This window comes from Equus caballus, chromosome X (genome assembly GCF_041296265.1).
Source record: "Equus caballus isolate H_3958 breed thoroughbred chromosome X, TB-T2T, whole genome shotgun sequence".
In the NCBI taxonomy this organism is placed as follows: domain Eukaryota; kingdom Metazoa; phylum Chordata; class Mammalia; order Perissodactyla; family Equidae; genus Equus; species Equus caballus.
Window position 1 is genome coordinate 36,165,279 of NC_091715.1, and position 22,884 is coordinate 36,188,162.

Genomic DNA, 22,884 nt, shown 5'->3' on the forward strand with positions numbered 1-22,884 from the left:
GGCTCCTCCCAACCGTCGGTACTAGAGTCCACCCCGTTGTTAGCGCTCAGCTCCTCCCTGGATTCGGTACTAGGACCTCCTACACCCAATAACTCCCCGCGGGTGTCATTACAAGAGTCTGCTCCGCCCTCACTGACCCGCTCCTCCTGGGTATCGGTGGAAGAATTGGCTCCGCCCCCGTTCTCCCCCCGAGAGTCGCTAGAAGGGCCCGCCCCGCCATTGGCGGGCCCCACTCCTATACCCACGCCTGGGGAGAGTCTCAGCCCGATCATGGCGAGTCAGGAGAAGGCGAGTATGGCAGGCCACATGTTCGACGTAGTCGTGATAGGAGGCGGCATCTCAGGTTAGTGTGGACCGCTGTGGTAACCTAAGGGGACCTGGCTGGCTCTGGGGTGGGGGACTTGCAGTAGCGCCGTGGCGTTTAGGGGGTCTCTCTTGTGGGTGCCAGAGTACAAGAGTGGCCGGCTGGATCCTGCAAGGTGGGAGTGGGGGTTGGGCCAGTTTTACTGGTGGTGTGAACGGAGAGGAGGCAGGAACAATAATTTTACTACTGCCACTATTAAATACTGACATTTAATTAGCTGTTGCTGTGCAGTCATATTTAGGACTTTACGTGGATTTTCTCAATCCTCAGCAATCCTGTGAGGTGGGTATTATATTCGCCCCTATTTTACAAAACTAAGAAACTGAGGTCGGGAGAGTTTCAGTAACTCTCCGAGGTCCAATCCCCTAGCCGAGAAGTGGCTGACAGGATTTTCTCCCATTTAAGACTCTTGTCTTCTAATTCCTGAGGTGACTGCTTTGCCTCACTGATTTCATGTCCTTTGCCCTAAACAGAACATCGGTATACCGATTTCTGTAGTATTACGGTAGTAATAGTGTTATTTCAGTTTATTTCAGTCCTGCTGTTCTCTAAGCACTTTTCCTTAGAAAATTTAGTAAGTGAAGAAGAATCGTTTAGGAAAAGGTTTTTTTTTTTTTAAAAAAAAAAAAAGAAAGAAAAAAGCGAGCGAGGTGGGCTCTTAGTTTTAACCTACTCCCCCTGGTTTTTTTTAGAACTTGCAGGAAGGTGTAGGGCATTTTTTGCCCCTAAGGGAATCCCTTTGTGAAGCAAGGGCTGACAGCAGAGCGGGGAATGCCCTGTTGTGTCCTTTCATAAGAGCTCCCATCTCCTGAATCTTGTCCTGTGATGAGCCAGCTGGCCAGCCTGGGTTCCCCTAGTCCTGGCTTGGGTTTGTAGCTGACCAGTTGAGCGGTGCATGAGGCTTTTCAGTATCTTCCTGGAAACCTCATCATGATTGATATATTAAAGTCACTTATTGTTGTCATAATTGATAAAATGTTTCAAATTTAGGAAATGTGTTTCAGTCCTGGCTAGAATCCCACAATAATCTGTCTACCGCCCAGGAGGGTGTTAATAATTTCTGAAATATACCTGCAGGATCTGATTTAGAAAGAGGGGGAAAGAATGTGGGAGGGAGTAAGTAAGGTGGCCCCATACTAGCCATTTTTATGTATGATACTTTTAAGGAGACTCTGAACATGCTTACAAATTAATTTTGAGTGGAGATAGCTTTTGACTTAGCCCCTTGAGGATAAAGTCTTAATCACCAGGGAAGAGATTGACATGAGCTGTTTCTTTGACAACTCCAGCCAGTGCCAGCAAAAACGTGCATGTATGTCGGAGCATCAGAGGAAAGCAGAGTAAGAAAAACAAGTATTTCCCTTCATTCATTCACTTATTTATTCATTCCACAAAAACACTTGTTGAGTGCTTGCAATGAAGTGGACTGGTGTTTCCAAAAACCTAGTCCTTCTGTGCAAGCCTTCTAGAAGCAATATGATTGTTAGTCACTGGAAAATAAATATGATGATAATGTGTTGTGTAAATTGATTAGGAGTTCTGTCTCTTCTGCCATCTCTATGCCATCCATATTTCACAATTCAGGACTCTTTTTGGATTTTATTCTTGTCTTTTTCTTGTTCTGTGCTCCATATTCCTTAAGGAGCATTTTTATCTTTTATTTTTCCTCTTCTGGATTATCTGCCCTTTCTCCCTTTCCACACTCTCCCTCAGTAGTTGGTCATGAGCAGAGGTGGATTTACCATGTAGCTGATGACCCTTATGCTTTATGGCCTTGCCACTGCTGGTCCCCTCTGGTTCTCACTCCAAATAATTAACCAGTTTCATACTGAATCTTGTATTCCTAATTTTGCATTCTTTTTCCTACAGGAGGGCACCCGAATTATATAAGGTTCAGACCCCTCAGAACCTGGATCTGTCCATGGTCACTATTAATTATTAATTTGTTCATTTCCATTTGGAAGAAGTAGAGTGCATCTCTTGCACAGTAGTTCACACTCCTATTCCAGAAGCCAGCTTCCAGACCATCAATGACAGTGGAAAAGGCACTGGGCTTCCCCTAATACCATCTCTATCAGTCAGATTTGAGGGATTTTAACATCAAAACTGACCAGAAACATTGCTTTCTGGCTGTGGTGCCTTCCCAGATGGTTTACAACTAAAATAAAAGTAGATGCAAATGTGGCTCAGGGTAAAGCCTGCACACAGACTGGGTGTTTCATGAGCTGGTGAGAGGCACTACTTCCCAAGGGTTGTTAAGAACTCAGAAACATATCATCTTTGTGTGTGGTTAACAGTATCCCATGAGTTACTTAATAGTCCTTATATCAGTTTTAAATGCTTTTGGATATGTCTTATAACTTTTCTCAGGACTTGCACATTTTATTTTATTTTATTATTTATTTTGTGTGTGTGTGTGAGGAAGATTTGCCGTGAGCTAACATCCATTGCCAATCCTCCTCTTTTTTTGCTTGAGGAAGATTAGCCCTGAGCTAACATCTGTGCCAGTCTTCCTCTACTTTGTATGTGGGATGCCTCCACAGCATGGCTGATGAGTAGAGTAGGTCTGCACCTGGGATCCAAACCTGCGAACCCAGGCTGCTGAAGTGGCGTGCATGGAACTTTAACCACTTGGCCACGGGGCCAGCCCCAGGACTTGCACATTTTAATATGTTACCCACACACTTATAATATATGGCATATATATATATAGAGAGAGAGAGAGATCTCTCTCTCTATATATATATGTATATGCAGTGTTATTCCTATTATATAACAAAATAGCTCCCACAAGAGTACAAATTCTAAATGACAGTCCTCAAAATCGATCCATATTAACAGAATTATCTTTCGTTTTTTATAAGTATCTTTGCCCAAAGAATAGCAGCATCTTAAAATATCTCCCTTTGTCATTACAAAACACAAAACACAGCATTCTTACAGCCACAAAATCACTTTTTCTGCCCACTCACTGATTAAATAATTTTATATACTATGTTAGTAGTTAGAGGGGAAAACACTTGCTCATTTATAAGTAGTATCTTTCACGTGCTCTGGCCTCTATCCATCTTCCGCCATCTATCACCAAGTCCTTTTTGAAACTCCTTTCATGTTTTCTGTGACACTATTGGATCCTGAATTTTTAGCGCATACTAATGGCTTCTTTTCTATCCCTTTCATTGTGCCCATATTCTTGTGAACTTCTAGTCTTGAAATGGCCTCGAGGTTCAGCTGTTCATCACTTTTGGGCTCTTATGTACTCTCTTCTTTCTCATTCTAGGCCTTCAAGTTTCCCTTATCTATAGGGAGCTCTTAAGTTTCTGGTTTGAATCCTTATCTTTTTCTGAACTACTGTCCCATAGCTTTTCTGCTCCTGGGTATTTCACACTTGAATGTCTTGTTCTTACTTTGTATTCAGCATGTCCAATAAGCCTCCTTGCCCTCCAACCCAGTTTCTCTTCCTCACTTCCTTGACTCTGTTCTTGGCACCACCATCCTTTCCATCATTTTTGACACATTCTTTTCTTTTATTTTCTACACTCAGTCAACAGATCTTTCTAACTCCTCTTTTGAGCTATTCCTTTTCCCTATTTCTGGTGACTCTCCTGTCCCCAGGACAGACCCTTGACCCCTTCAGCTCACGAGGTGATGACCATCTTCCCGGTGTCCACCGTTTCTTTTGGGCTCTCCCTTCATGTCCATCCTGCAGTGTTCTCCCAGACATGAAGATAGGATTTTTTTAAAAAGACACTTCTTTCATCACCTTGCTCTTCTGCTTAGGACCTTCAGTGGTTCTATCACCAGCCTTTCAAGCTCCCCTCCACACCCCCAATTATCTGGTCCTACTTTGGTGGCATTTTCCACTAATCCCAACATGGACCTGAGCTTCAGTCACACTGCTCTCTTGTCCTCAGTGCTCCGCCATGTTTATTTTGTCCCTCCATTCCTTCCCTGTTTTTGTTTTTCTTTATATGGAAATGCTTCTCTCTGACCATTCACATCCTATCCATTCTTCAATACCTGATTAAACATTTTTTTCCTTGATCACTCTGACTCCCCTTAACTTTTCTCTCTTCTTGTAGAGCTTATAATCTATAGCTAGCAATTCACACATTTTCTGTCTTTATTTCTTGATTTTATTTTAAGTGTAGCAGTTCAGTCGCTGACTTTAGATACTAGTTCTTATTCGTGAGATGACACAGATATGACAAATGACAGAAACCCAGTGGTGTAAGATTTTAAAATCTGCCTTAACTGAGAATTTCTAAATTGGCTGTCTTTAGGGAGAGAAAAAAAGGAAAAGAGGAAAAAAGCCCACCTCCAAAAGACAATGCATGCTTCAGAGTCTTTGGGCCAAAGGGATTTTTAAAAGACAGTCTAGTCCAATCACCTAAGATTTTAATCCTCTTGGCAGCATCCCCTTTGTGTTCAAAGCTACAGCCAGAGAATCACTTCTAGGGAAAAGGAATGCTCTGCCCCTCAAAGCAACTCATTAGGAGCAGAGGTGGCTCTGGTGCCTGGACTCGTTCAAGCATTTTGAGAGCCTCTGCCATATGCTGAGTAGCGGCTAGATCAAGGGAAAGAGGTATATAAAGCTGAGTAAGTAGTGTCCCTGCCCATAGGGCACCCAATCCTCTTGCAAGAAGTAATCAAGTGAGAAAATAATTGACATTCATGCAGTGAGAGAAATACTAATGTTATGAATATGAACAAAGTGCTGGGACCCTGAGAGATAGGTAGGATTTTTAACAGGTACAGGTAAGAGGATGGAAAAATGAAGGAGCACAGATACGGAGGCGTGAGGCTGTGAGCCATACAGGAGCAGTGTTTAATTGAAGCCCATGGCAAGAGTTCCAGGGAAGGAAAATAGTTGCCTACTGTGCCTCTGGGGATGTGATCCTGGTAGCTATCGAGATAACCCCAATGTGCCACATCTGCCCAACAGTTAGCAAGTGCACAGTGAAAACACTTTAGTCATAATGCTGGATAGTCCTCAGTGACTAGAGAGTTTTTCCATGTTTTTTTAAAAATTAAATTCCAAGTGTCATGTAAAAAGAGATATTTCCATATAGTGTCTAAGCAATAGAACTCTTATGTATTTTTTTCTACAAGCTGAGCTCAACTAAAAGAATTGAGAACACTAGCCACCCAGAACTTGGCATAAAATCATCAGGGACTGAATGTTTCTCATCATCTGAGACAGAAAAGCCATTTTGCAAGAAGATTGACTAATGTTCTCAATTCTGACAATTGAATCCACAACATACCACAATTTCCCTTTTTGCTGAAATATGTCACCCTGAAGAATCATTTCTGCATGGAGCATTTTAATCCAGAATTTGGTAGCATGTACTGTGTGGTTTTGTAGTGATTAAGAAAAGCTTACATTAAAAAAAATGCCACTTATTTTGACGACTTAATTATTTAGATACTCTGAGCTTCAGTGCAGGCTGAGCATTAATTTTCTGCCTTGTAGGACACTCCTTTGTCCCTATTTTGTGTTTTTTTTTCTCTAAAATAAACTAGGGTACTTTTACTTTATAATTTTTTTTTTTGAGGAAGACTAGCCCTGAGCTAACATCTGCCACCAATCCTCCTCTTTTTGCTTGAGGAAGATTGTCCCTGAGCTAATACCCATGCCAGTCTTGCTCTATTTTTTATGTAGGATGCCACCACAGCTTGGCTTGATAAAGCAGTGCACGGGTCTGCACCTGAGATCTGAACCGGTGAACCCCAGGCCACCAGAGCAGAGCACACAACGAACTTAACTACTGCGCCACCAGGCCAGCCCCTATAAAATGTTTTTATGCTGAACAAAGAATACAAGAATTACATTTATTTGGGTTCTGATTTTTTAATATCTTCACAGTTGAATGAAGGTTTATCTGACATTTAATGGGCAGTTTTAGCAATTGACCAATACTAATTGATTTAAATCTATACATAATTCTCAGCCAATGTGAAAAATATATTTAACAATAGATCTAAGTATAGTATAATTATATAAGTATAGTATAACTGTAGTATAATTGGATCACAGAGACCAATAATTGGCAAAAAGAAATGTGGAAGCCTGTTATTGGTGAATATTGGGTCATACAATCTTTGTGCAGGCATGACATATCCTTTTTTTACATATGACAAATCTTGCCAGTATTTGGATTCAGGTGTGCCCAAAACGACTGAGGTTATGGTGTAGTTTTCTATCACATACAAGGATGTGCAAGAGTGTAGTCATCCAATCAGGGCTCATTTGAAGACTATGCTTGCATGTATGAGAGGGATAGATTGTTATTTTTCGTTTTAAGTTTGAGTGTTTAGAACTGCACAAAATGAATCAAAAAAGTTTAGTTACATTGTTAAACATTGGAGCATTTGAGACAAGTTGATTGCTAGGACTGTTTTATCCTTTTGTTTTGAAAAATATTTTATAGTTTTACCAGCAGTTTGTATTTTCATTTGGATGACCTATTCCTTATTATGTTATCATCTAGCATTATGAATTAGGGCAGCTTAAAAATCTTTGAACCACAGTTTTGTCATCTGTAAAATCAGAGGTTCAATTAAGTTATATGTTATATATCTTCCAGTACCTTTTTTAGTAATTAGTCTGCTTCCTAAAGGTCTCTCTCTTCAGCTTTTTCTTTCAGACCCCTCCCCAACACTTTTTTTCTTCCATGTGTATTCTGGAAATGGTTTGTGTCATCTCTCTTATTGACATCCTACACTAACTTAAATCAGGGTCTGGGTCTCTCTTACAGGTACTTATTCAAACCTTCTCCGTGGCTCTTCTGAGCCTTAGCTTCAAGCCCTTTTCTAGTTGTTGCTAGGCCAAAGTAAGTAAAACCCCACTTTATAGCAATATTCTATCGATTGATTAGGTAAGAGTGTCAATCAGAACATAAAAACCAGATGATAGGCTTTGAGAGTTAGTTGCATATTAACCATGTTCAAGAATTACAGCTTGTAAGAGCTCGAAGGGGCAGAAAAGAAGGCTCAGAGGGGTTGAGTGAATTACCAAACGCCGCAAAATTCTTAGCTGTTTAACTTGACGTTGGACCCCTAAAATACTGACCGCCAGGGCAGTGCTCCCTCTAGAGCCCGGCTCAGTGAGCTTGTTTTGTAGGCTCATTCATAGAACTGCAGTAAACTTTATTACTGCTTTCCTCTGAGGCTTGATTCTCTAAAACCTAGTGACTGTTTCTTCACAGTAATTTATATTTTAGAATATATTACATGGCGTATGACTGCTTCATGGACATTTAAATTTAAAAATATGGGGCACCCTATTAGGTCAAATGACTTTTATATGAAGAATCTATTTCCTTTTTGAAAAATCCATTCCTGGTGTGTTTAGGATAATATGTTGGCCATTGTTTGAATGGTTTAGATCAGCGGTTCTTAACCTTTTGGATCGAATGTTCCTTTGAATATCTGATGAAAGTTATTGGATCCTTTCACCAAAAAAATGCATATTTTTATGCATAGACTTTTTTTTTCCCTGCACCAGGCCAACATCCGATGTTATGGAAACCTCTTCAGTGTCACTGTCCCTGTAACATAAATGTTTTTGGCTGATACTGGGACTTCACAGAAGTGGTCAAAAATAAGAATTCAAAGGATTCATTAGGTCATTAGACAGTTACTAGTAATGAATATGTAAATAGACAATGATAAAAACTGTCAAGACATCCAGGCTGAAAGATAAGGCACCTGCATTTCCTACATTAAGACCGTGAACCTGATATGTTTTGAGAAGAAAGCATTTGGGGAGACAACACTGGTGAAAATGAAAGGCTGTGGTGGTTGATGTGATTTTTTTTTTTTTTTTAAAGATTTTATTTTTTCCTTTTTCTCCCCAAAGCCCCCCGGTACATAGTTGTATATTCTTCGTTGTGGGTCCTTCTAGTTGTGGCACGTGAGACGCCGCCCCAGCGTGGTCCGATGAGCAGTGCCATGTCCGCGCCCAGGACTCGAACCAACGAAACACTGGGCCGCCTGCAGCAGAGCGCGCGAACTTAACCACTCGGCCACGGGGCCAGCCCCGATGATGTGATTTTTTTAAAAATAGTTTTCCAAGATTGGTATTTACAGATTTTAAGTATTGAAGTGAAGCCATTGATATTAAATATACGTTTCTGATTGAATATGCATTTGTAATAGCTTATAAAAATCATTGGTCATGGAAGGCATTTGACAAAATTTGGCCCAAATGGAAGATTTCAGTTCTCTAGTCCATCGGTCAGTCCATTTGTCTCTCCAGTGACCGTCTGAGGCGGAGGACTCCTCTATGTCATGAGATAACAGCGATGAACAAGAAGTGCTCTTGGTGTTTGAGGTTGACTCGGGGGTTTGGCCAGGGCTCAAAGAAGAGAGCAGGAAATGACAGACAAGGAAAGGATTTCGTGAAGGAAATCATGCTTCACAGAAGTGTGTTTTGGATAAATTCTGAAATGTAACAAAGATGACCTTTAAGGTGACCGTTTCCAGATGAAATGAGTTTGCTGTGGCTTAAGTTAAAGACGTTTTTCTTGCATGTCTACATGTATTTATTCATTCATTCATTTATTTCTTCATTCATTCAATAAATATTTGTTGATTGAGCCCACTATGTGCTTTAAGCAAAATTTATGGCTTTTGCCGTTTCCCTACTTTGGGAGCATTGTTTCTAAAACTTCAGTATGAGTTAATGTTTGACTACCCTTTTTATTGTCCTTGGAGTATTCAGTCCAAGAGTCCAAACGTGCCGTTAGGTAAGAATTCTGTTGGCCAGAGATCACTTCACTGAAAATAGAAAGTTAACTTAAAAAAGTTACTATATGATATATACTATACACATTCCCCAGGTGGTGATGAACGTCAAAGTTGAAGGAAAATGTCTCTTTCTGGGAAGAAAGACAAAAAGCTAGGAAATCCAGCAGAGCATAAGCCATAGCTAAACTAAAGCTTTGTTTCAACACTCAGCTTGTGTTCTAGGCATTATTCTCCTGGGACCCTGCCCAGGGGAGTTTATTACTGTAAATATTTGAACAATTTTATAAGAGATGAAACCAGCTTTCCCAAAGTGTGTTTTGAGGTATAGTTTTTCCAAAAATACAGAGAGTGGAGAAATGCAGAGTTAAGCAGGTCTCTTCGCTGCAGGACTTATCAGGGCCTTTAATATGCCAGTATGCGCCACACATTTTGCAGGAGGAGAAACAGCATATGTCCCAACTTCCACACTGATACGTTGATACTTTTCCCTGGAGCATCTCTAGGACTAGTGTTCCATAAAACATTTTGCAAAGTATTTCTTTAAACTACAGCACATCCTAGTGTGCAGAATCTGAGGACAGCAGGATGGAGCGCCCCTGGTGTATTTTAACTTTCAAGGAAAGAATGGGGTGAATAATGAATTAAGGGGTAATTGCATTCCCTAACTTGTGTGAGATCCATTTATCTAAAGTGAAGATGAATGCTGAACAATAATCAAATAAATTAGGACTGTCTAGACAACACAGTCTGTCGAATTCAGGACAAATTGAAGTTAATTGTTAGCTTTCCTCTATTTATCATTTGAGACAGTACTGTCTTTTTAGCTCATCAAATGGATTAGAAGATTTGGCTTTTTCAATAGCAGAGAATTATTTCTCTGAAAGGAAGCACAAAATGCAGATGGATATAGGGATGGATAGGTAGGTAGATGGAAAGAAAGAAATGACTGTATGTGTCAGGAACAAGTTTGTGTGCGTATTGATATTCTCTGTTCTCTTTTGCTAAAAAGCTCAATGCTGATTCAAAGACCAGAAAATGTACTAGTAGTATTTAGAATCTGCTGACTTACTTAGGCATAAAGGTTAAAGTGACTTGGTACCCTATCCTTGTCAATATTTCTTAGTTGCTTGGGATAAATATAATCTAAGTAGCATTAGAAACTTTTCTGTTGCCTTGGTTTTGTTTTCCTAGTATGTGGTTCTTCTGTTTATTGCAACAAGCATTTGAACACCTGCAACATGGCAGGCTATATTCTAAGGATGCAAAAATGTATAACCCATTTCTGTTCTGAAGAAGGTCATAACACACTAGTTAAAAGGTAGATCTCTGGGCAAGAGGTCATGGTACCCTGGACAAGAGCAAAAGGCCACAATGGCTTGGACAAGAGTGACTGTGGTTGCAGTGCTGAGAATCAGTCAGATTCAGAATGTATTTTGAGACTGCAACCAACAGGACTTGTCACTTGAATGGATAAGGTATAGGATGAAAAGAGAGGAGTCAAGAATGGCTCCAAGGGTTTTGACCTGAGAACTAGCTAAATGGTGATGCCTTTTACTGAGTTGAAAAGCGTTAGGGGAAGAATGAGTTATGGGGAAATATCAAGTGTCCTGTGCTAGACATATTGAGCTTGAGATGCCTAAATGACGCTACTTTCTTGGGGGCTTAATTCTAGTGAAGGGGATATAAACTATATAATACTATATAAATATACTATAGTATACATATACAGTATATATAGCGCCAGGTGGTGAAGTGTGCTAAGAAGAAAAATAAAGCAGGGGTAACAGGGACAGAGTGTGACAGATGATTATATCACTTGTCTATGTTGAAAGTGGGGTCCCTGGACATTTTTCATGAGGAATACACTACATTTCAAGATTTTCTCTAGTAGGGAAGTAGAGACACTGGATCATTTGTTGTTGAAAGAAAATCAGAAATTGAACTGGAAAGGGTAGCACGGGTCAAATGGGCGATTTCCTTTTTTCCCTAAAATAGAGTAATGTGAACGTGCTTGAAGAAGTAAGGTAAAGGAAAGGGCCCTTGGCGAGGTGGAGAAGGCAGGGGTAAGTGTGAAGCTAAGTTTCACGGCAAGAGATTTATATCTCAGGAAGCAGAGGACCATTTCCTCCATGGCTTCGTTGCAGATATTAATTCCTTCTCCAGGTACGCTATGTAGGTTTAATCACTTTCTATACCATTTCTATGAGGATGTAGCCATGTCAGGACTTTGGTAGCACTGCAGAATCTGTGGGAACAGAGTTTCCATGGGCAGTGACTTTAAGAAGCTGGAGCCCGGTTTGCAGTTGCTATGGCAACACTGGTGCTGGCTGTATACATCATCTCGCCCAGGCTCTCCTGATCTAATAACCAGGATTAGCAATTGCCTGAACTCTCAAACGAGGTGTGCTTTTGGCAGACTTTTTTTTTTTAGCCTCTCTGATAAATCTGTTAACCTACTTTATTTTCATTTCTGTAAAATCCAAATGATTACTGAGAGAGAAATCAGAAGAGGAATTGTATTGTTGTAAACTCATCATCCCTATTTAAAATACTTAATTGCAAAGTGATTTAAGATTTGCTTGTGCGATTATCTGCTATTTTCCTGTTTTCAGGTTTTTGCATTTTGAAAGTGATCAGATGCTTATTTTCACAATAAGGCCTTGACAAACTCTTTTTGAATGTAGCTTCTTCGGGCTCGACTCTCATAGAAAACCACAGGGCATTCTGGAGTGCAGGCCTCTTTTCTTCCTAATGAGCTCGGTTTGCCGTGATTTGGGAGAGGAAGAGCTCCTGGTGCAGGTGCAGGGGATGGTAGATTTTGCCAGTGCCCACTTAGACCTCTTCCCTCAAACGCAGCCATGGGAGAATCACAGACTTAAGACACTAGGACACTTGAGAATCTGGGACACCTTTCCAAGGTGGTCCTTCATCCCCTACAACCCAATGAATCTCATATACTTGCCGATTTAATAGATGCTCTCCCTCTCCCTGACTTGTTTACCCTTCCGCTCTCTGATCTGAGGCCAAGAGTCTATAGCTCTAACAGTGTGTGTTGGAGCCAGCTTCTGCTAGCTCCAAAGGACTGATCGTGATCGCAAATGCTCTTCCCAATTCCACAGTCAGTGCTATCACATTGGCAGCTTGAAATCACACTGGTAGTTTGAAATCAGCCGTCATGGGAGTGTATATATACCATGGAAATTCAAATGCTCCACATCAGGTGTCCTCCCCTTCCCCCCAGCCCAGAGATGGTTGTTAACCATTTACCAGCGTGCTACATGTCAAACCCTTTCCTTATCTTGGAGACGGGCAGGGGTCCAGGAGGGGTGGGTGAGGAGCAGGCTTCTTCTATCACTCTAGATTCCATATGGCCATTAAATGATGGAAAATGAATGAAAGGAGGAGCTGTAATGCACAATGCTCTTAGCTTTGGTTTATCTATATTTCTTTGGAGCAAGATGAAATAGGTTTAATGTGAGATTTTAAATCTCTTTTGATAACAAATATAAGTAAATATTTAATTAGGAAGTCTTTTTTTAGTAGCTACGTTGTATTTGGTGACTGGCCTTTAGACTTAAAGAACTTTTCTAACAATTTTATCCCATTTACAAAAAAGAAGGTTAAATAAATATTTTCAAAGATTATGGCAAAAGCCCTTAAACCATTCTGTGAAGTTGACAATTGGGATGAGATTTTTTTTTCTCTGATTATTGAATTTTGTAGTGATGAAGGGAGGGTAGAATGTATAGTAATACACAAAAAGAGTTAAGGGGTATAATCCAAGACTTATATCTTGAAGCAGACATTATCTTAGTTTTTTCCATTTGAATCAACAGACAATTACAGTTGATATATTAGAAAAGTGTTTCTGGATTGCGAATGTGCTTTATTTATGACTTCCTGAGTTATTTATTGAAAATTAGTTATTTTTCAAAAATAACCTTTTCTAATGGCATCTTGCTTTTATTTCCATATCTTGTATTTTCTAACCTTTAAATTATCATAGAAGATCCTTATCAGAGTCTTCTTCACAATTAGCACTCAAACTGAAACATTAGAACCCCATTTATTCAGCATCTTAGAAGAAATATTTTTCTAAATAATTTAAATCTTCTCTCTTCAAATTCTAAAACCTTTTTAAAACCATTTTTCTGAAATCCTTTAATGCTTTAAATGTTTTCCTTACTTCTTAAACTAAGAGTTTAAACTTTCCTTGCTAACATAGAGCCAATCATTTTCCTGTAATGCAGAAACAATCATTTTTGTCAGCTTCTTAATTTTGTTTATGTCCATAAATGCCAAACTGCGTTTGTCACTGGTGTGGTCCTTGTCTGGCTCAGCCAGCTCTGCTGTCCTCTCCCCCGTTAGCCTCCTGAGTGGTGTTTATTTATTATTGGCCCTGAACTCCACTCACCAAACTTGTTTAGAGTTACACGCTAGATTCTATTTTATCAGGGCTCCAAGTGAGGATGTGAGAAGTAAAATTCCTTCGCTTTTCAGGAGACTCTGTTGAGGTCATATCAGGCACTTGATTTTTCTCATCTGGAATATGGGGATAATGAAATCTATTCAAAAGGATGGCTGTGAGAGGCAACAGGAAAGGCACGTGAAGTTGACCTGTAGGACGCACAATGCTAACCAACTGTGAGGCTGCCTCGGGGGGCAGGACCACTGTAGGTCCCACTGCTGCGGAAGTTCAAAGCCACCTCTGCTTCTCCTTAGGCGGCATGCAGAGGACAAGTTGCTCCTTCCTTCGAAGAGGAGCCACTCAAGTAATTCTAATAAACCCTTGGGTGTATTTATCTAATTGGATTATAAATAGATTGATTAAGGGGCACTGGGAAGAAATTAAAATTTTCTGCATCTGAGTTTCTTTGCTTTTATTTTTATTTATTTTTTTTTTTAAGATTTTATTTTTTCCTTTTTCTCCCCAACGCCCCCCGGTACATAGTTGTGTATTCTTCGTTGTGGGTTCTTCTAGTTGTGGCATGTGGGACGCTGCTTCAGCGTGGTCTGACGAGCAGTGCCATGTCCGCGCCCAGGATTTGAACTAACGAAACACTGGGCCGCCAGCAGCGGAGCGCGCGAACTTAACCACTCGGCCACGGGGCCAGCCCCTGAGTTTCTTTGCTTTTAAATATAGAGTGGTGCTTTGAACCTAAAAAATGTTCATATCTTGGGGCTGGCCCCGTGGCCGAGTGGTTGAGTTTGCGCGCTCTGCTGCAGGTGGCCCAGTGTTTCGTTGGTTCGAGTCCTGGGCGCGGACATGTCACTGCTCATCAGGCCATGCTGAGGCAACGTCCCACGTGCCACAACTGGAAGGACCCACAACGAAGAATATACAACTATGTACCGGGGGGCTTTGGGGAGAAAAAGGAAAAAATAAAATCTTTAAAAAAAAATGTTCACATCTTTTGACTAAGTAATCTCTCTTGTAGGACTTAATTCTAAAGAAATAGTCAGACGTAAGAACAAAGATTTAATGCATAAGCATTTTTCATCTGCCTTCCTCCTTTTTTTGTGATGGTCAGCATAAGAAGCCTGTGGCTCTGTCCCACAAAACCCATAGCACCAAGATTTGCAGATATTGGCTTGAATTTATTTAAATTGCCATGGAATGCCTTTCTTTTTGAGCAGATTCCGAAGATTTGTTGCACACCTAAATCTTTGATGGATGTCAGCCATGTAAGGGTACACTGGACTTGACAGGGTCAAAAGTATGTACAAACATTGGCAGATAGCAGTTCTGGATATTATGATTTAGCTTCCTTGCATTTTAGATCTTATAGACCTAAACTCATCCTTGATTCTGGCTATGTATATTCCATGCCATTCTGTATATGAACAAAATACTGTGTCAGTCTGGGTCCTCTGAGCGCAGACATCAAGAGAGAACTAGCTGTGTAAGAGATTTACTGTAGGAAAAACCTGTGAAAGGTAAAGGGGAGAGGGAGCAGGGACAGGCAAGTTGTTAAAAAAAAATGAACCAGGGCAGTCTTGCATAATTTCCTATCTGGATTTTGTTGATTGCATCCCAGTGGTGGTATTTAACACGTTCCTCTAAGTATCTGAGTATCAGATCTAGAGGCTTGATCACATTAGAATTTAGTTTGTTTGCCCCTTCCCTTCCTCCCCTCCCTCCCACTCTTCCTCCCTTCAACTCTTTGTAGGTGGTGGTGCATGCTTCCATCAGGAGGCAAATAATGTTTGGTTATCTCTTTTTTGTGTGTGTGATGTTAGCAGCTGTTGACAATTATTACACTAGATCCATTAATTCATTAGGGGTTGCAAAATGCTCATATTCTAATTATTCCTGTCTTCACTTATTAGCTAGCATACTTTTATACGGTAAAACCTTCCTTTGTTAGCCATTTGGTTGCTTTGAGGTTCAATGCAAATAGGAAAGGTAGGATGATTGCCAGATTCTTTTCTTTCTTTTATCCTTTTTCAAAATGATAGGGTGGTTCCTTAGCATTCTCCAAAGGTGAGCAATGAGAGTTTTTATTTGTTTGTTTAGTATTTATTATGAAATCATGGATTTAAGCCATTCACTTGTTATTTTTGATAACCAAGTTGTTCTATCTTTGGCCTGTGGGAGTTTATATAGGTAGGTTCCTGAGCCCTTTTGTCACAGTCCTAGTAGTCTCTGATAGCCTCCTTGCTTTCTGGTATGACTTGCTGGTTCAGACCCATCTTGTACATTTCCTGCCCCAGATCTGGACTAGGTCATGAGCCATGGTTCATTTTTAGTGGGAATTGATTGTTTGGAAACCACAATCTGGATGTCGAGAGTGTTCATTGCTACAAGTTAGGTTTTTATTTTTAGCCCTTTTCATTGGACAGGACTGAGAAATATGTATTTTTTTTAAAGACAGAATATATCCAGAAATTATACTGATAATTCTAATTCATATTTAGCACTACAGGGTTTTTATTTAATCTCATTGTTCTTACATCTGAATTTTCTTATCCCCTTGCCCCAAATTCTGCTTCTCAGTGACACCAGCCTGGTTACTCATTTGCTTTATCCCACACTACATACATAATAGCCTCAAAATAACAAAACTAATACTAGGACCAATGAAATGATTACTGAACAAAATGTTTCCAGTTCTTTTTTGTCTTTAGGATATATATCATTAGAAATGAACTATCAAATTATTGGGTTTTAAAATCACTTAGGATAGTTCCTCTCCTCAACCATTTGTATACATATTTAGGTATCATTTGTATCATTTTACTAATCTTATCCCTAGTGTCCTTCTTATTTTTCTTTCACTCTAATATTCTAATTTTTTTCTTCTTGAAGTATGTTTAATTCTGTAGTCTGCTTCATATTTTTTGTAATAGGAGTATAAAGATAACTAGGTATAAGGTAGCATTTGAAGTACAAAAAGAATGTAAATTTAAAAATAAGTGTGGGGGGCCAGCCCGGTGGCCTAGTGGTTAAGTTCAGTGTGCTCTGCTTCCGTGGCCCAGGTTCAGTTCCTTGGCGTGGACTTACACCACTTGTCTGTCAGTGGCCATGCTGTGCCAGTGGCTCTCATACAACAAAGAGGAAGATTGGCAGTGTATGTTAGCTTAGGGTGAATCTTCCTCAGCAAAAAAAAATCAAATAAGTGTGTACACACATATATTTTCTTACTTTGTGAGCTGAAAGGTCTTAGAAGTAGTAACACCCCGGTAGCAACAGGCACACCTAGAGCCCAGATCTTAGTTTCTAATACCTGTCTGCAATGAAAGGAACCAAGGCTATGGCTTGGCCCAACGGTATAGTAGTTAAGTTCGCATGCTCCACTTCAGCAGCCCAGAGTTCACGGGTTCGGATCCCAGGCGTGGACCTACACACGGTCGTCAAGCCATGCTGTGGCAGCATCCCACATACAAAATAGAGGAAGATTGGCACAGATGTTAGCTCAGGGATAATCTTGCTCACCAGAAAAAAAAAGAAAAGGAAAAGAAACCAGGGCTCATTGGAGAAATGACTGATTCTAAGGCTGGGAAGAGAAGACATCTTGTAATACCAGAAAGTGAGGAAGTGTTTAAACACACACACACACACGAAATGATGGGAGTGTGTCAAAGGGACACAGGAGCCAACTGAAAGCAACAAAATCAATAACATAGTATTGGATTATAATCCAAAGTATCAAACAACTATCTTTGAGTCCATACTGATATAAATAAATGATTGAATAAATAAAGAAGTGGGGGACAGAGGGGACAAATCTCCTGTGCAGGAGAATTCCAAATAATTTATGTCGCTACTCCACCTTCAAGGAAGTGGGACATAAATCCCTACTCCTTAAGTGTAGGCTGGCATAGACTTCCTCCCGAAGAGTACAGAGTGGAAAGGGGGAAAAAGAGTAGCTTTACAGTGGAGAAACCGGACAAACACTGCCTCAACTAGGTTATCAAGATTAACATCGGCGATAAATCATGTGGATAGCATGCACACTTGATGTAATGTTAATCCACGACACTTTCTCTCTTTTCTGGTATTACTACACTGGGTTTTAAATCTATCTTTTATGAAAGTTTTGATTTACAGGTGAAAACTTGTTCTCAGCTTTGAGCCAATGAATAAAGTATGAAGTGTGGTTCCTACCTTTGAATCTAGTGGGGGCAAACAAGATCTATCAAGCATGTAATCCAGATATAAATTATAAGAGGGGATTATGGGGATTTTCAAGTTGAGAAAAGCACAGATATACTGAGGGCTGGTGTACCCAGGGGAAGTCTCCAGGAAAACATACTCTTCTGTTTATACAATCAGGATTTCTGGAAGAGGAGCACAATAAGGGTTGATTTAGGGGTTCAACAAATTCTCTTAAATATGATTTGATTATCACTAAAAACCAAAATAGATATTTTAAAAGTTACATTTTGTCAACCAACTTTATTATGATAGATAATGTAATATATAATAGATTATAAAATTGGTGGCTCAATTAATCACAGTGTGGTCAGAATTTCTTAGAAAGACAGTAAAATCAATGGATTGTGTATGATGCCCTGCATTCATTTTGTGTGTAACTTGCTTAAATCTTGCATGTTTCTTGTTTAGATGTTAGTATGTTCCTCGATTTTGTTTTCCTTTTTTTCCTTTTAGGATTGTCTGCTGCCAAACTCTTAGCCGAACATGAAACTAATGTTTTGGTTTTGGAAGCCCGGGACAGAGTTGGAGGAAGAACATACACTGTGAGGGTAAGTGATTTTAATACCTACATATAATATCTCACACAAACCAGAAGGGGCTCACTGGAAGTCACAGGGCTAGAGCAGATCTCAAGAGTTCATGCAGTTAAGACATTTGTCCTCCGTAGCCCTAAACTACTCCATCAATTAAGTGTCCCTTCTTTTCAACAAGAACTCATCGAAGAGTGACAGCCTCTGTCCTTCAGTAGCTTATATTCTAGTGAAGAAAACGAACGTGAACAAATAATTTCAGTACAGTGTCATAATTTCCATACAAGAGACCTAAATAGAGTATGCAGTGTCTCAGGTGGGGTTACGGTTTGGCTGGACTGGAGATGACCATACACCCACAGCACACACACAGTATAGGTTCCTTGTTTATTTATCCAAGGATACACAACTTAAAAGAAGTGTGGCTACAGTAAGCAGAAGTAAATGTAGCGTATTTTTGTACAACTTTTTCCTTGGTCCTTGTTCCCTAAGAGATGTGCTGCTGCTAGAGACACTCTTTGCTCAGGTCGGGTCGACTAGACATGAGAAGGAAGCTTCTTGCTATGTCACTGCCGTTTTATACTTGAGCTTACATCACCATTCTGGAAAAATGCACACTTATTGTTTACTACTATTCAAGGAAATGGTTGCAGGTGGTTGAATGTGTGGAGCTGATGCAAGTACAAAGGAAGAGTACGTAGGGTGGGGAGGAAATAGGACCAAAGATGGAAGTTTGGGGAGCATGCAGATTTAAGAGGGGGCAGAGGCAGAGGAGCCAGAGAGAGGCAGTAGAGGCAGAAGAGGAGGACCAGACTAGAGCAGTGCCGTGCAAATCAGTGGAGGAAAGTGGAAGGGATGATCAACAGGGTCAAATGCCAAGGGCACTTGACACAGGATGAAGGCTGAAAAGAGGCCCTTGTGTTTGATTAGAAGGTGAGCACACAAATAGAGTGTTAAAGGCTGGGGATTGGCAGCAAGGACAAAACCAGACTGTTGAAGTGACTGGAAGGAGAGAAAGCATCTATCTAATTAGAAGATGTATCAGACTCAGAATAGAATGGCTTTTGCGGTGATAATAACAATGGCTTAAGCAATACAAACATTCAATTATTTTACATAGGAAGAAGTCTAGTGGTAGGTGGTCCAGGCTGGTGCGAGGGTTCAGCTTTGTTTTCAAGGCTTTGCCTTCTTTCTGTCTCTCTGCTCAGCCATTCTTTGCTTGTTGGCTTATTGCCTAGTGGTAACCAAATCACTGCTGCAGCTCAAGCAGCAAGTCCTCCTTTTCAAGGCAGGAAAGAACATGAAGAAGTGGCCTGTCTTATCTGCAGCAATGCTTTTCTTTTACCAGAAGACCCCAGCAGACATTTGCTTTAGTCTCATTGGCCAGAGTTGGGGCACATAGCAACCCTTAGCTGCCAGGGAGCCTGGGGAAGCAAGTGTTTACCATTTCCAGGCTGCATAATAGAAGCAGGCATGGGAAAGGGAATATGAATGGATGTGGAATAGCCAACCAACAGCATCTGAACCAGGACATTGTACCAGCTCTTTCAGTCACACCATGCCATGCTCCCCTTCTGTCATTCGCTTTCTACCTTTTTAGATGTGCAGGGATGTCTCATAGGCCTATTTTCACTTTGCTCAGCTCTAAAAGTGTTCTACAGCCTCGCTACGCAAAGTGTCCTGTGGACCAGCAGCCGTGGAATCACCCAGGATAGAAATCACCCTTGATAGAAATGCAGAATCTCAGGCCCTGTCCCAGACCTGCTGAACCTGAAGCTGCATCTTGACAAGATCCCCAGGGGATACTGTAGAAGTGCTGCTCTATGATGTGTGTTTGCTTGCTTGCTTTAAATTAATGTAAATCCAGATTAATTGCATTTGGAGAATTTCTGAGTACTTCCTCAAATGTAGTCCACTGGGAGGCAATAGATCTAGGAGTGAGCAGACTGGGATTCTGGCCCCTGTACTGGCCTGATTCACTGTCTTATCTTGGGTAAGTTCTGTTAGCACTTTACATCTGAGATTTCTCATCTGGGCAATGAGATACAATCTAAATACACTCAAAGAAGCTCCCTTCCACCTTCAAATTCTAATCGAAGGCAGTGTGTTGGAGTGCAAAAGAAGGATTGCATATTCTGACTGTATGACTTATTAGATATGATTCTCCTGTCATTTTCTGAAAAATATTCCTTCGTTTTTGAGATAGTTATTAAGTTGTCCCTTAGCCCTACTTTTCTTATCTCTAAAACCTTTTGGTTATTAAATAGGACCATCAGTCATGTTGCAGATTTTCAGTTAGGAGCAAATTTCTTTCTATAAGGGAAATGAGAATTTAGCATGCTTGTCCCCATCTATGTTATTTCCCCAGGCTGCTTTTCCATGCTGCATTATTTATATATGTCAGCACCATACAGGAACTACTGTGTATTGAACATGATATTATAACTTCCCTTAGGTAGGCGAGAAAAGAGCTTTGAAATGCTTAGAAACTAGGACTTAACATTTATAAGATTTCAAATGAATAGAAGGAGAAAAAAAGGCTTTCTTAAGAAACAGGGACAGATGATGGTATTTAATAAAAAAACGGAACTGAATATTGTTCGAATTGTTTCTCATAGCTCGGTCAATTAGGATAATTTGGAATGGAAATGTCATAAAAGTTATTCTGGATCTTTCAGTACTGAAATGTCAACTTTGCTATTGTCACTTGGCAGCTGTTCAGATAGATCTTCTATTAGTTCAGAACTTCCCAGTTTTTCCTACTGCGATTCCTCCGTAATTCTTCAGGATCAAGTTAATGCAGTTGATATGCCTGCAGGGCTACCGCAGGGATGGTGTATTTGTTTCCTAATATAGTTGCATGTTTGTGACCTTTTCAAAGGCTGAGTAATGAAATGGAAATCAAGACCCTAAAGACTGAAGTGCAACATAGCAGAATATGGTATTACAGTTCTAGTATCTTGCTGAACCTGAGGCACCTCCTTTAGAATCTTTTGACTTTGTAAAGAAACATTCTGTAAAGTGCCTCACACTTTTTACTACCTCACTTAGGACTTTTGCCTTACAGATAGTGTCAGTGTTCTAAAGACATCATGTTTGGGAACTCACAAGAGTCCTCTTGCTGTCTTTGTTAAAACCTCGAAATTTATTGGAGTGCTGACTCCAGTTTTGTTTTCATGTCTTAAAAAGGATGTTGGAGACTAGAGAATGTCTGGAGGACAGCACCAATAGGTAGTAAAAGGGAATGTAAGGGTTATATGAGGAACAGGTTAAAGAAGTCAAAGGGACACTTCATTTCTGGTATTCTGGCAGAATGGAAAGCCTGATTAACTCTCCCCATCGAAATAAGTAAAATGCTGAATAAAGTATACTGTGCTGCCTTGATATGGAAGCTAGAAATGTGTACATCTCCTGGATGTTGAACAGATATCTCAAATTTAACACATTCAAACTGAACTTCTGATCTTCTTCATCAAGACCACTATTCCAGAAGCCTTCCCCATATCAGAGGATGGCAACTCCAAAAAACTCGGAGTCATGCTCAACACTATCAGGCCCCGCATTCATTCTGTCAGGAACTTCTGCTGGCTTTGCCTTCAAAATATATCCAGAATTCACCACTTCCCACCACTTTCATGACTGCCGCTTGGTGGGAGCCACCACCATCTCTAGGACAGATTATTCAGTAGCCTCCTAACTGATTTCCCTGCCTTTGCCCTTGCTGCCCATAATCTAGTCTTCGTGCAGCAGCCAGAATAAGCCTTTCAAACCTGAGTCAGATCGTGGCACTTCTCTGCTCAAAAGCATATTTGGGACAAGAGCATTCCTGGCAGAAGGAAGAGCCAATGCAAAGATTCTAAGGCAGAAATGTGCCTGGTGTATTCAAGAAATAGGAGATCAATTTGGCTAAAAGAGAGTGATTAAGGAAAAGAGAATTGGAGATGAGGTTAGGCAGGTCACTAGGGGGCAGATCGTGTCTTCCTGTGATGCATTCTGTCCAGCAAATTTTTTGTGTGTGTGTGTGAGGAAGACTGGCCCTGAGCTAACATCTGTTGCCAATATTACTGTTTTTGCTTAAGGAAGATTGTTGCTGAGCCAACATCTGTGCCAATCTTCCTCTACTTTATGTGGGATGCAGCCACAGCATGGCCTGATGAGTGGTGCCAGGTACACGCCTGGGATCTGAACCTGCGAACCCCCGGCTGCCAAAGCGGAGTGCGCGAACTTAACCACTACGCCACCGGGCTGGCCCCCTGCAGATGTTTTAAAATAGGATCAAGAGCTCATCAGTGTGGGCTGATTTAAAATTTCTTCTGTTGGAAATCAGAGAGTTAGGCCTAATCAATCTCTGTGTGGCTCCTGCAGCACAACCTCAAGGAAAAGGATAGATAATAACCTAAATGCTTTGAAAAGGATTTAGATCAGCAGGATGTCCCACAGTGTTCTTTATTCCTTATGCATGTTATTGCTGAATTGGCCTCAGCAGTGACTATACAAATGGGGTTGCTTAATGATGAGTGTCATACAGGGTTAATGAGTGGAGAAGAAAGGAATGCTATTTTCAGTTGCATTTTATA

The 22,884-nt window shown here is 40.5% G+C and overlaps 1 protein-coding gene across 1 annotated transcript in view; it reads left to right on the forward strand.

Annotated features, from left to right (window-relative positions):
• Window positions 1–267: 267 nt before the first annotated feature.
• MAOA (monoamine oxidase A) overlaps window positions 268–22,884 on the forward strand; it is a 57,110-nt gene continuing 34,493 nt past the window's right edge. Inside the window, exons 1-2 of the mRNA NM_001081832.1 lie at window positions 268–343; window positions 18,231–18,325. Coding sequence (NP_001075301.1) covers window positions 271–343; window positions 18,231–18,325 — 168 coding nt within the window. The 5' untranslated portion in view covers window positions 268–270. The remainder of the gene's footprint in view (window positions 344–18,230; window positions 18,326–22,884) is intronic.